The sequence below is a fragment of the Chiloscyllium punctatum genome, chromosome 25, assembly GCF_047496795.1.
Source record: "Chiloscyllium punctatum isolate Juve2018m chromosome 25, sChiPun1.3, whole genome shotgun sequence".
NCBI lineage: Eukaryota > Metazoa > Chordata > Chondrichthyes > Orectolobiformes > Hemiscylliidae > Chiloscyllium > Chiloscyllium punctatum.
Genome location: NC_092763.1, coordinates 52,184,761 through 52,199,271, shown reverse-complemented (window position 1 = coordinate 52,199,271; position 14,511 = coordinate 52,184,761). Strand labels below are relative to the sequence as shown.

The 14,511-nt window shown below is 40.7% G+C and overlaps 1 protein-coding gene across 2 annotated transcripts in view; it reads left to right on the top strand.

Annotated features, from left to right (window-relative positions):
- The window catches only part of gab3 (GRB2 associated binding protein 3), a 135,290-nt gene extending 121,469 nt beyond the window's left edge, over positions 1-13,821 (top strand). Inside the window, exons 7-10 of one of the 2 annotated variants that reach the window (XM_072595285.1) lie at positions 557-647; positions 7,198-7,300; positions 10,338-10,451; positions 12,599-13,821. In XM_072595285.1, the coding sequence (XP_072451386.1) occupies positions 557-647; positions 7,198-7,300; positions 10,338-10,451; positions 12,599-12,739 (449 nt within the window). In that variant the 3' untranslated portion in view covers positions 12,740-13,821. Of the gene's footprint in view, positions 1-556; positions 648-7,194; positions 7,301-10,337; positions 10,452-12,598 lie in introns of both variants that reach the window. The other variant, XM_072595284.1, reaches the window with a different exon arrangement.
- Positions 13,822-14,511: the final 690 nt, after the last annotated feature.

The window sequence follows — 14,511 nt, the reverse complement described above, 5'->3', positions numbered from 1 at the left end:
AATGACTGGGCGGAGCAGCAAGTGGGAGGTAATGAGCAAGAGTATTGGGAATGTTGACAACAGGAGAATTAAGGAAGAGGAAGTTTGATCAAAACAGAAATGAGGATTCACAGTTACAATTTGCTTCTTGGAGTGTACAAAAGAACCACAGAGAAACAAAAATGAGGACTTTTTTGGGTAAGAGTCCAAATTTACAAACTGCACTAAAATGGAAGCATGCTGTTAGGGTCCACTCCAAAAGTGGGTATCTATACTTCATGCTCATGGTCATCAGAGTAAGTGGGCAGGGGTGGTTTAGGACAATTTTTTGCTTGAGTAAGGATGCAAACCATCATAACCCCAATATGGGGAATATAGGTTTTATTTTCAGGATAGATGATCCAGTGTTACCATTTCAATGCTCAAATTTTTGTTTGTTGAGTACTTAATAAATGTTTGATTTAGCTAAAAAAGCTGCTTTTGCATTGTGAAATCAAGGGAATCATGGGAAAGTATTTTTCAAAGCAGAAGTATATTAATGAATCTGAATGCTTTTTTATTGTGGTTTAAATTACAGTGAAACCACCACCTTTAGATCTGACGAGCCTATCGACAATCAGGGGACATTACAACCATTCTTCTGTCAATAGAACATGCAGTATGCCATTGTAAGTATACTCACTCATGTGAACAGGTTTTCCTTTGTTCCAGTTTCCCACCTTTCAGTTTTGAGGATACTTATACCTACTGGATTTAATTTCATACTCATTAACAACTCTCTTGTTTTTAACCAAAGTCTCAACCATTAAATATCCAACAGTTTCTGGGGTAAAGAATTCCAAAGCTGCCCAGTACTTTGAGTGATAAGCTTCTCATCTTAGTCTCCTATCCAGAAATGGTGACCCTTGTTCTAGGTTCACCAGCTCACATAACCTTGAACTTTTCAATGAGATCATCTCTCATTTTCTAAACTCCAGAGAATATAGATCCAATTTACTCAGCTTCTCATTGCAGGACAGTTCTGTCATCCCAAGCACCAGTTTTGTGACCGTTGTCAAATGCATTTTGGAACTTAAAGTGTACTACATCCTTTATCTGTCCTCCTTGTTACATTTTTAAAATCTCTAATAAATTTGTCAAACAGGACTTCTGCTTCATAAAGCCATGTTGACATGTTCTCATCATACTTCATTTTTCTAACTGCATTGATTCCTTAATACTACTTTCCAGTATTTTCTTGTCAACTGATGTCAGGCTAACTGGCCTGTAGTTTTGTTTTGAGAGGGTAGTACTGGAAAGGCACAGCAGCTCAAACAGCATCCAAGGAGCAGAAGAATCAACGTTTTGGGCATACGCCATTCATTAGGCTCCCTAGTTCTGTTTTCTTTCACCTTGATTTCTCAGTAGTGGAGTTAGATTTACTGCTGGGACTCTTTCAGAATGTGAGGAATTTAAAAAAATCCAAACCAGCTCGTTCATTTTGTCTTCAGCTATTTACTTTAGAACTTAGGCCCGGTCTACTCAATCTCTCCTCAAAGCACAATTCCCTCATCAGTCTCAAATCTTTGCTGCATTCCTTCTAAGGTAATCATTGACTTCTTTGGGTAAGGATACCAAAACTATACAGTACTCCAAGTGAGATCTCACTATGGACCAATACAATTTCAGTAAGACTTCTTTACTCATACACTCCTATTGCAGTTGCATGTTTGCTTAACACAAACTTAGCAATCTCACACCAAGAGTCGTGAACTAAATGTGAGTTTAGTTTATTTGAAGAAATAAATTCAACAATAGAATATTTTCTCACACTAAATGATGCAGGCTAAAATGCATAATGGCTGCCTGCCTCATTTTCTACATCCTGGTATTTGATCATTAGAATATTTCCTCGTAAAATGCCAACAATTCCAATCCCTCTGTAACAACAGAAAGCATATAATTTACCTTTCTAATTGCCTTCTGTTCCTGCATGTTAACTTTCTGGGATTCATGTACAATGTCACTCAGGTCCCTCAAATAGCAACATTTGATTAGATTAGATTACTTACAGTGTGGAAACAGGCCCTTCGGCCCAACAAGTCCACACCGACCTGCCGAAGCGTAACCCACCCAGACCCATTCCCCTATATTTACCCCTTCATCTAAAACTACAGGCAACTTAGCATGGCCAATTCACCTAACCTGCACATTTTTGGATTGCGAGAGAAAACCCACGCAGACACGGGGAGAATGTGCAAACTCCACACAGAGAGTCGCCTGAGGCAGGAATTGAACCTGGGTCTCTGGCGCTGTGAGGCAGCAGTGCTAACCACTGTGCCACCATGCCGCCCACTAACCTTTCTGTATTCTGTATTTCTTAGGGTCCCAATTTTTAAATATATTCTTTCTTCTATTTTCTCTTTCAAAGTGAATTACTTCAAACTTTCGCATACTCAGCTATATTTTCATCAACTTGTTTAACTGGTCAATATCTGTTTCAAAGACCTTGCATTCTCCTCATCGCTTACTTTTCCTTGTGATTTTATGTTGTCAGCAAACTTGGATATTTTCATCCAGTTCTTTCATCTAAGTTAATGATATGAATTATATATAGCTAAACACCAAGCACTTATCCTTGTCTTACCTCACTAGTATTAGTCCAGCAATCTCAAAACTCTCATTTCCCCTGCTGGTTACAAAAATCAGGTGGTTGTTCTTCGAGTTCAAAGAAGACAATGAATGTGCAGATTCATTGCCAATGAATACAGAAAGGTTTTATATATATAGACCAGGATAGATTGTTGGTGATATTTACTCCTAGGAATTTGAAGCTCTCAACTATCTCCACCTCACTACCATTGATACAGACAGGGGCATGTCCTCCACTCTGCTTCCAGAAGGCAATGACCAGCTCCTTCATTTTGCTGACATTGGGGTAGAGATTGTTATCTTTACACAATGCCACTAAGTGTTTATCTCTGGATAAAAGCAAATTACTGCGGATGCTGGAAAATCTCAGCAGGTCTGGCAGCATCTGTAAGGAGAGAAAAGAGCTGACGTTTCAAGTCTAACTGACCCTTTGTTAAAGCTTTGTCAGCTTTGACAAAGGGTCAGTTTGATTCGAAACGTCAGCTCTTTTCTCTCGTTACAGAAGTTGTTTATCTCCTTCCTCTACCATGTCCCATCGTTATTTAAGATCAAACCCACCACAATGGTGTCATCAGCAAATTTGTAAATGGATTTAGAGCTGAATGTGGCCACAGCGTTGTGAGTGTACAAGTTTAGTAAGTGGCTTGGGGGCCACCGGTGTTGAGGACTATCGTGGAAGAGGTGTTATCGACTACCCTTACTGATTGTGGTCTATGGGTCAAGAAATCAAGGATCCAGTTGCAGAGGAGGAACAGAGTCCTAGGTCTCGGAATTTGAAGATGACTTTTGTTGGAGTTATAATATTGAAGGTGAAGCTAATATCAATAAATAGGAACCTGATATAGGTGTCCTTGTTCAGATATTTCAGGGATGAATGTAGGGTCAGGCAGATGGTGTCTGCTATGGGCCTATTGTGATGGTCAACAAATTGTGATAGATCAAGGCTGGAGTTGATGTATGCCATTACTAACCTCCCAAGTGCTTCATAATGATGGATGTCAGAGCTACCGAGTGGTAGTCATTAAGGCAGGTTGCCTGATTTTTCTTTGGCTCTGGAAAGATGGTAGTCCTCTTGAAGCAGTTGGGAACCTCACATCTAGTAAGGAGAGTTAAAGATTTCTGCAACTTCCTCAGATCCTCCCAGACAGGATCTGAGTGCACGGCCGGGAACTCCATCTGGGCCACTTGCTTGCCACAGGCTCACCCTCAAGAAGGCCAATCTGATGTCTGCAGCAGTGACTGTAGGTGCAGGTGAAGAAAACATTAAAGAGGACAGGTGCTAGAAAGCAACACTCCTTCATTTCATTTGAAAACACCCACAAATGGATTGGATGATTTACCATTTAAAAAGACCTGGCCCATCATTCCATTATGGAATAGCTGAGTAATCTTGATAAATTTCTTTAGACAACCATGCCATTCCAGATTTGTCCAGAAGGCCACCTTAACTGGCCAATTACTGCTCCATTAGTCTCCTGGCAATCACAGTCAAGTGATGGGAAGAGTCATTGACAGTGCTATCAAGTGGTATTTACTCAGCAATAGCTTGATTGCCAATATTCAGTTTGGATTTTACCAGAGTCACTTAGCTTCAGATGTCAATATAACCTTGATCCAAACATGGAAAAAAAGACTGAAATTCCAGAGGCAATATGAGAGTAACTATCCTTGATAACAGGCAGCATTTGGTTGTGTGTGGTATCAAAGAGCCTTCCTAAAATTGAAGTTCGTGGGGCAAAATAAAACTGTCCACTAGTTGGACATACCAGGTACAAAGGAAAGTGGTCGTGGATGTTGGAATGGATTTTCTCAACCCCAAGACCTCACTGCAGGATATCCACTGGCTGTCCTAGGCCCAACCATCGTCAACTGTTTCTTCAGTGGTCATCCGCCCAAGATAAAATCTGACCTGGGGATGTTCACTGATGGTTGCATGTTTAATTTCATTCACAATTCCTCATATACTGAAGCAGTCAATGCTCTACACAGCAAGATCTGGACAACATTCAGACTTAGGCTCTTAAATGGCAAGTAACATTTGCAACCCACAACTGATCTCCAACAAGAGAAAACCTAACCACTGCCTTTTGATGTTCAGTTCCATTACCATTGTTGAATTCTCCATCATCAATATATAGGGGATACCATGCACATGAAACTGAACTAAAGTGGCTATATAACTACAGTGGCTACGAGATCCTTACTATATCGCTATTGCAACCTGCTAAATGTGATCTTGATTTTCCAAAGTCTGAAGGCCATCTACAAAGAAGTAGTCAGCAAAGTTCTGGAATACTCTCTACTTGCCTGGGTGGGCACAGTGACAACTCTGAAAAATTTCAACACTATCAAGGACAAAGCAGCCCTTGTGACCTGTACACATCCATCAACTTGAACATTTAGACCCTCCATCATCAGTACAGCATGGCATCAGTGCATTACAACTACAAAATACACTGCAGCAACTTGCTATGGATTCTTTTGAAAGCAACTTCCAAACCAGTGACTTCGACCATAGCAAGCACAAGAACACCATCATCAGCAAACTACCTTCCAAGTTGCATACAGTGATTGCTTGGAAATGTATTACTATTTCATTCATTGCTACAGAGTCAGAATCCTTAAACTTCCTAACAGATCTTCCACCTAAGGTTAGATATCCACCACATGGATTGCAGCAATTAGAGAAGTCTTTTGAGAAAACTGGCTTTGCTAGCGAATCCCATTGTGAAGAACAATTTTTAATTTATTTGGGGGTGTGAACTTTGCTGGCTGTGACATACATTGCTGTTTCTAGTTGCCCTTGGGAAGGTGGTGATGAGCTAGTTGCCTCTTGAACAGCTGCAATCCATTATAATTTCAGGTTGTAATGTATTCCAGTTTTCCACATTTCTTTTCACCTCTAATTTAAGGAATGCTAAGCCTGGTTACAGCAGTATTTCAAGAACAGGCAAGCTTCTGCTGTCTGACTAAGTAGTCATTTATCATTTGTGAGCCAGAAATTCAGTGGTATTAGCACATTTTGCCAGGGAAGCTAACACACAATATCACAATCTGAATGATACTGAAAATTTACTTGTACGTTTTAGAGAGCATTCAGTGAACATCAGATAGTGGGATACAAGAACCAATCGTGATACTTAAACAGCTGAGATGAGCTAACCCACTGCAGATTAGAAATAGATTGATATGTGTAGCTCAGCTGCACAGTGGATGACACCCTCACAGATTAGGCTGTTATGTCTAATTAATTTAATGGCTAATTTTGGTGCTCAGGCATGAATGTAATCCCTCTAAATCTCTTCTCACTACTTTTGGAACAGAACTGAAAATCATAATTTTACATTTGGCAATTAATTAGCCAATTATTTTACTGTATTTTTCTTCGATGTTTTTACTTAAAAGATTCTTATTCAAAATTTTAGATGACCTGTTTCAGTAAGGGTATCATGGGATCCGAGTAAAATATGGGTAAATGGAGTTCAGGGCTTAAAAATGTGTTGCTGGAAAAGCGCAGCAGGTCAGGCAGCATCAAAGGAGCAGGAGAATCGACGTTTCGGGCATAAGCCCTTCTTCAGGAATGAGGAGGGTGTGCCAAGCAGGCTAAGATAAAAAGTAGGAAGGAGGGACTTGGGGGAGGGGCGTTGGGAATACGATAGGTGGAGGGAGATCAAGGTGAGGGTGATAGGCCGGAGAGGGGGTGGGGGCGGAGAGATCGGGAAGAAGATTGCAGGTGAAGAAGGCGTTGCTGAGTCTGAGGGTTGGGGCTGAGAAAAGGTGGGGGGAGGGGAAATGAGAAAGCTGGAGAAATCTGAGTTCATCCCTTGTGGTTGGAGGGTTCCTAGGCGGAAGATGAAGCGCTCTTCTTCCAGGCATCGTGTTGCTATGGTCTGGCGATGGAGGAGGCCAAGGACCTGCATGTCCTTGGCGGAGTGGGAGGGGGAGTTAAAGTGTTCAGCCACGGGGCGGTTGGGTTGATTGGTGCGGGTGTCCCAGAGGTGTTCTCTGAAACGTTCCGCAAGTAGGTGGCCTGTCTTCCCAATGTTTCGGAGGCTACACTGGGTGCAGTGGATGCAGTAAATGATGTGTGTGGAGGTGCTGGTGAATTTCTGACGGATATGGAAGGATCCCTTGGGGCCTTGGAGGGAAGTGAGGGGGGAGGTGTGGGCGCAAGTTTTGCATTTCTTGCGGTTGCAGGGGAAGGTGCCGGGAGTGGAAGTTGGGTTGGTGGGGGTGTAGATCTGACAAGGGAGTCATGTAGGAAGTGGTCTTTCCAGAACCCTGATAGGGGTGGGAGGGAAATATATCCTTGGTGGTGGGGTCTGTTTGGAGGTGGCGGAAATGACGAAGGATGATACGACGTATCTGGAGGTTGGTGGGGTGGTAGGTGAGGGCCAGTGGGGTTCTGTCCTCGTGGCGATTGGAGGGGTGGGAGTTCAGGTACAGAATAACTGACCTAATTGAATGGTGGAACAAGTTGAATAGGTTAGCATGGTTAAAGGTCAGCATTTGTCTAGCTGTATATAATTCTTCAGTGTTGTTTGTGCACTGAGATCTTCAGCTGCATGTTTTTCCTTTTTTAAGCAGGTGGAGTACAGCCAACTGCATCACACCAGAGAGTCAATGTACTTCAGCCAGGAGCTTTTACAACACCCTTGATGGAGAGTATGAGGAAAATTATACTGCAATGGTAAAAATAATCATACATGCAAATGTTGTCTATTACTTGTTGAGTAGTGTGCCAATGAGGCAGAAGATTTCTTTTGGTAATATACGGGATAATCTCTAACACTTACAGCTGGAATTTTGGAAAAGGTTCTGAATGACACAGAAAGCTCCATATTTGTATATAAAAATTAATAGACACAAAAGGCCTGACTCTTGTTTTATTTAGCATGCTGAATCTTCAGAAATGAATAAAGCCCAAAGGTGAATCAAATGTTTTCACTAATCCCTCGAGCAATAAATGTTTTGCCTCCAAATTAATCCTTTTTTCAATAAAAACAAAATACTATAAAATTCAGCAGATCTAGCAGCATCAATAAAGAGAGAAACAAAGTTAACACTTCGAGTTCAGTCTAAGTCTTCTTTGCAACTCTCTTTTTCTTTCTACCAATGCTGCCAGACCTTCTCCAGCACTTTTTTGTTTTTACTTCAGATTTCCAGCATCTGCAGTATTTTGCTTTTATTTTGTCCTTATTGTGGCATTATTATACTTAAACCGTGTCCCACCCCAAATCCCTTGCCATTTCATCTTGTAATAATGTTCAGATAGGAACAATATAGCTAAGGGAATGAAATCTAACCACAGTAATAATACACAGCCCAATTGGCTACAGGTATAATGACAGAAATCAGTAGTCAGTGATTGAATCATTCAGCACAGTGATGCACCTTACATATATCACTAGCTAAATACTAGGAAACAAAGAAGAAGGGAAAACAATGGATCTGTTTTTAAATTGAGAGGTGTTTTAGATATATGTAAAATGGATTCATTAAAAAACAACTCAGAGGTTTGTTTAGTTTAATTAACTTTTCTTTCATTCTTAAGAAGAAAACTGTTCTTGGGATTCTTTTGAATAAATCCTGGCAGTACCCTTCATGCACAGATTCATAAAGATTCTTTTGCAGTCTCAAGTGTTTGTTTTACAAATGGTGTGAAATTCTTCAAAACTACACCTTTTAAAATGATAGTTACAATTCTGCATTTCTAGTTCATTATTATTCAGCTGCTTGCTATGAATCTGTAATGATCTTATGACGCCGATCCAATTAGAATACAATTAGAGACGTATATTATTGTACTCTTGAAAGTTACAATACATGATTGAATGAACTTTTCAGCTTTGACCTGATCGAGAAACTTTTGCCAGGAAACTCCTGTGTTATATCAGCTACCTGTATTCCTCTACTCCCCTCAATCCAACTTCCCTACCTCTGACTTTTCAGAAGGGCATTCCCTCTGGTCTAACCAAGATCACTAAAAAAACTTCAAAAATACTTCATTAATTTAATCAGAGGGTCTCTGTAAATAGATGTCTGTTTAACCCTGAAATTGTTATTAAGCATTGCCAAAAAAAGTGATGCTGTTGGGTTTTTTTGTATTAAATGAGCTTCTATTTTGTAGAGACTAAACACTAACTTCCATTGCCTTCTCCTCTCTAACCTAGAACTACAACCACATGACTGAATATCAAGTCAATGCTTGTAGTTTCATTGCTGACCTCATCTGCCCTAATGATATATCCCCTTCCAAGGCATCTAACCTCATAGCTTTGCAGCCCTGCACAGTCTAATTCTACCTCTTTGCAAAGACTCACAAACAGGAGTGTCATAATAGACCAATTATTATGCTTTGCTCCACCTGTGTTCTTCCAATCTCAATTCTTCTTGTCGATGTTTTCTGACCTACATCTGTGACTCTGCTGATACTTCTGATACTTTACCTGTTTCCAGTTTCCTTGCCCTAACATTCTCAATTTGACTGCACTTTTCTCTCACTTTATGAGGACTCCATACCATTTTCCAATATGCTGCTGCTGTTCTGATAGTTATCTTTCACATCTGTGTTCATATTTCTTTCGTCAGCCATGATTTTTCTCCACAGTCATTGAAATGGCCCTTGTCCACCTTCTCCCACTTCTACCATCCCAAACAACATCTCACCATCAAATGTTTCTTTACCTCCACTTCCCATCTAGCCCTTAGAATGGATTGTTCTATTTATGAAATGCCATTCCATCTTGACTCACTCCCAATGCTTGCTCCACATACCACTACACATTTCCATCGAAGCATAAGAATTGCAACATTTACCCTAATTCATTCCTCTCATCACCTAAACACTCCTTTCAAGTGACATCGATTTATTCGGATAATTATAGTTAATTTGTTGCTCTTTGCAGCAGTGGGGAAAGCAAATGTGGATTTGGTGACCATTTTGCTGAACACCTCCTTTCAGTCCTTAAGTAGGATCCTGTACTTCCAGTGACTTGTCATGTTGAATCTCTATTGCAACTTAATTTTGATCTCTTTGTCCTGGATATTCTGCATTGATCCAATCGTCAGCACCTCATCTGTTAGGCACTTTGCTGACTCAATATTTGAATTCAATGACTTCAGTTGATAACAAGTGGTTCATTTATTTTGAGCAGCATGTATTAATATTTTCTTCTGCTGCTGCCATTTACACCCCAGTTATGATATTTTTGTTTCTTCCCTTGTTGTAATACCACTTCATTTTGCCGTGCACCTTTATCTCTTTTACATTTAATCTCTCCTGCCTTGTACCTTACCACAGACCTTCCTTTTTATGATTTCCATCCCTCCTTCCTCAACATGCCTTCATACTAGATTCAAAGCAAAAAATCAACAATGACACTATTGAAGTTGTAAAATGTCATTAATAGACTTCACAGGAGTATTATCAATCAATATTTGTTTTCAATATCACTGACATTTCTAATTTTTCAAGTTCTAATAAATTGACTTCATAGAATCTAATACATTAATAAACCCACATCCAAATTAATAAATTTAGTTGACTTGAAACGTTAATTCTGTTTCTCTCTCCACAGATACTGGCTGATGTGCTGAGTACTTCCAGCATTCTCTGTTTTTATTTCAGACTTCAGCGTTTGCAGTATTTCATTTCTAAGTGATCTGAAAATTTTTGTGACATGCTTTAATCCTTCATTTTGATTCATTCATATCTTTATCCACAGGAACGCTCTAGCTCTGTGTATAATGGTTATGGCAGCAGTCACTGGCCCCGAACTTTGAACTTGGACTATCTAGCCTTAGACTTCAATGCAACATCTCCCTCTCCTGTTCAGAAGGTATGTTCTCCAGATTTTGCTTTATTGGCTTACATTAATACATATCAGTTGACCATTTGAGATATAGGTGGAAATTATAACTAACTCAAAATACAAATCTGGACATGTTCTTATGAAATAATAGCACAACTAACTATGTCATATCTCTTATTGCAAAATTCTCAGAATCATCTTCAATAATATTACAAACAAGAAAGGTATGAGACAAATATTTTGAAAATATATGAGAATATAGGATTGTGAAGGTGTTGGTGTGGGGGTTGTTCAAAAGAAAGTAATAACATGAGAGGACATGTGCAAGAGTGTAAAAAAGACAGTGGATGGAGTCATACCAGGCTCTGTATGGTTTGGGCTATGGTGAGATGAGTAGTCGAATTAGGTGAGATGGTCATTCCAATGTTGAGATCACCTCGTCTTTCCCACTTTGGTGAAAATAGTGTGGAGAGATTCTCACCAGGGAGTAGTGTGTTCCCAATTGATGTTCGGTGTTGCTTGTAAACAGCCCAAGTCACCACAGCTGTAATCTTATCAAACTCACCAAACAAATTATTCCTCAGGAAAAGTTGACATAGAAACCAAGCTTGGCAGCAACTCATCACTTGCTCCAAAAGATGGCCATGTTGGACACCAGCCACCAACATCTCAGGCACACTCCATGGGGACCAATCATAACCACCTCACATACCTGGGCATTGGCATCCAACATGTCACTTAGAACCCTCATGGCACATCTCCGATCTACTTACAGAATCCTTCTGCACAGCAATGCTGCACTTTGGGCTGAACTGGCAACTTTTGAGTAATGCTGCAACAAGGACTGTGTGCTCAGGGGGACACACCCAGCTTATGGACTGGGTCAGGCTTCATATCTGGGCTGTTCATTCACTGCCGTAGTGTTCATTTACTCTGAGTCTACCTGGATGCTCACAGCATCTCTTCCTTGCTTTGCTATTTTGTGCTTTGCTCCCTCAGCCAGAGATACTTGGTTCATATTACTATCCCTTGCCATGCCATTTAGCACAGACACAAAGCCAAGAAGCTTGCTCTAGTTGTCAGCAGACCTCAGTTCAGACAAGAGGAATAGGGGATTCTGGCACAGTCATACAAGGGCAATCTCTGATACCAGTCAAAGCCCTGCTGGGATGGCCAGAGTCAGGATCCTCTGTTTATAAGAGATGAAGAGCTGAATGACAGGCAACACGGTACCTATCATGCCTATTTCTGCCCTATCGGGTCTGTTTTGCTCCCGCAATGAGACCAAGGCAGGTATTTGTGAAGGATACAAGTAGATGCGCTATTATTACGTCGGCAGCAGCTGGGAGGTTTCTCGAGCAAGTGTGTAGGTAATGTAGATGGATACGGGGTTAGTGGTGTCACAGATTGGAGTGGGTGAGAGTGAGTGAATGGAGAAGATGTTGCATGCTTCAGTTAGATTTGGAGAATATGAGCTTTGGTGGGAAGTGGCAGAGATTGATTGTAAGGTATTTAAAGGAAATGGTCGCTCTAAATACTGGCGAGCTGATGAAGGACGTTTACCATCTTCCCACAGTGCTGGGCATTCCTCCAGGTGGCTGATACTGCTTCAACTTGGGTGGCAAACTCGAACCAGGCTGGCAAGGTCTGGTGTCTTGGTCTCCACTCCTGCTCCTGCACCACTTTATCCAGCAGGATTGTCCAAGACTATGCCCACAAAGCAGGGCAAGGATTTCCTCCTGTCTACCGTGTTGGAGTAAATGTCACACACTTTGAAGGGCAGCTCAGACCTGCTCAGTGCTTGTCCAGGTTGACAGCAGCCTTTTAAATAAAGTGGTGGTGCCAGAGATGTCAGTCAATTCTGTGATTTCCAGAGAGTGGCAGGCTCTTTCCGGAAATGTTGTCTGGCAAGATCGTGGGGAGATAGGGTGTGATTAAAGTGACGAGATTAGTAAGACACAAAAAGAAAATCTTCTGAGTATCACAGTGAGATTCACTCTACGAAGCTCAACATGACACCCAGCAAACCAAAAAAAGGGTATGATTCCATCCAGTGAAGTAAAAAGAAGTTTGCAAGTGTAAATGCATAAGAGAGAGGAGTGAGAATTATTATCAATTAAAGAGATGACTCATCTTGCTTAGCATTTAGTAGATGTTTTTGGTCTTATACACAGAAGCCATTCCTTTCATCAATGCTGGAAGAGAGGGTAGACTACGTCCAGGTAGATGAACAGAAGACCCAAGCTTTACAGAACACTAAACAAGAGTGGACTGATGTACGACAATCTTGTACCCTGTCAAAAACTTTAAAATGACAATTTTTATGAACCATACCTTACAATGGATTAAGATGCAAACTGGATGAATATGGTTCGAGAAATACCTAATTGAAGGAGTGAGTTAATTTTTTATATTAAGAAGTGAACACACAGTGAAAATAGGCGGCTTCCAAATTGCTGCCTCCAACAGGGAGACAAAGAATGTTATATTTCTAATAATGATGCCACTGCATTAGATTATTCTGAGCTATTTTTGGTTTATATTTTAACAGCAATTTGTTCAGAACTGTGTCATCTAGAATTCAGAAGAATACCAAATGGTTTTATGAACTGCTGGTGTATATCTCATTTTCATATAGCAAGTCTGCTGTGAAAGGTCAAAATGCAGATCTTCTTCTATTCTGTACCCAAAGGCAGGTCCAATCCATAGCAGCATGTTCTCCAACACAAATGGGACAAGGAGGCTGGTGCTGAATCTACCCCAGGCAGGTCAGGCATTGAACCCTGTACTGTTGGTCCCAATCTGATCCAGACCATCTGAGCCACACTGGCCACTGCAACAGTCTGAGTTGCTATGGCAATGTGCACTTATACATGCACATTGTAGCCTGGAGGAAATTATGGTGATGGTAGAGGCTTTGCATTTCCCTCTATCACATAATGAAGCAGAAATCTTGCCCCCTTTTTTACCAGCTGCGATTGGCTTATATTTTAAGAATTTACACATTGATGTTAAACCTCTTTGACTGCATTACAAACTTTAGCCATCAAGTCCTGGACTAGGAGATGAACCCAGAGCTCCTGGCTCAGAAGTAGATACACTGCCTGCTATGTCACAAAATCTAAGCTCTTAGATTAAGAAAAAAGGAAAGAGGAAAGGAAAGAGAATAATTTCTATGGCACCCAGCTTGGATTTTAAAAGTCGATTGATTAAAAGAGAAAAAAAAGGGCTTAAAAGATTTCATCATTTTGAAATAGCAGGTGATCAAAGTTTGGGAGAAGATTTGTAGCTTGGGTGGTCGTTGTTGTGGTTCTGTTCACCGAGCTGGGAATTTGTGTTGCAGACGTTTCGTCCCCTGTCTAGGTGACATCCTCAGTGCTTGGGAGCCTCCTGTGAAGCGCTTCTGCCGGAGGAAACAGCACAGAAGCGCTTCACAGGAGGCTCCCAAGCACTGAGGATGTCACCTAGACAGGGGACGAAACGTTTGCAAGACAAATTCCCAGCTCGGCGAACAGAACCACAACAACATAGCAGGTGACTCCAGTGTGCCCTGATTTCAATGAAGTGGAAATACAGTGAAATCAGAAACGGTGTTCAACAATATTTGCTGAGAGAGCAACAAGATATAAAATCAAGGGTAACATTTCAGTAATTGTGTTGATTGCAATGACAGTGAGAGAAATCTTGGAGGTGAAGTGTAACAATGTCAAGCATCAAATTTTCCTGTGTTCAGAAGTGCAGGTGAGCTTTATGAAGACAGTGTTGAGGTTTTAAACTATTAGGAAAAATTCTGAGCCTGCAATCAGCAGGCAGGGTATAACTAGTAAGGTTGGTATTTTAATGTGGTAATTTTACCTACCAAAGGGCACCAAACACAATGATACGTAAACTGATTTTGTCCTTTGGTTGGATAGCAATCATTTATAGGTTTAAGATTTATATCTTTTTTACAAGTTTTGATTTTTGCTTGTTGCCTAAGAGAAGCAAAAGACAAATCCCTATGAAATCAGAATAAAAGTGGTTTTGGAAAGCTAAAATAGAACTGCTGGACAGTTCTACAAGTCCAAATGATATATGTTCAAATTAT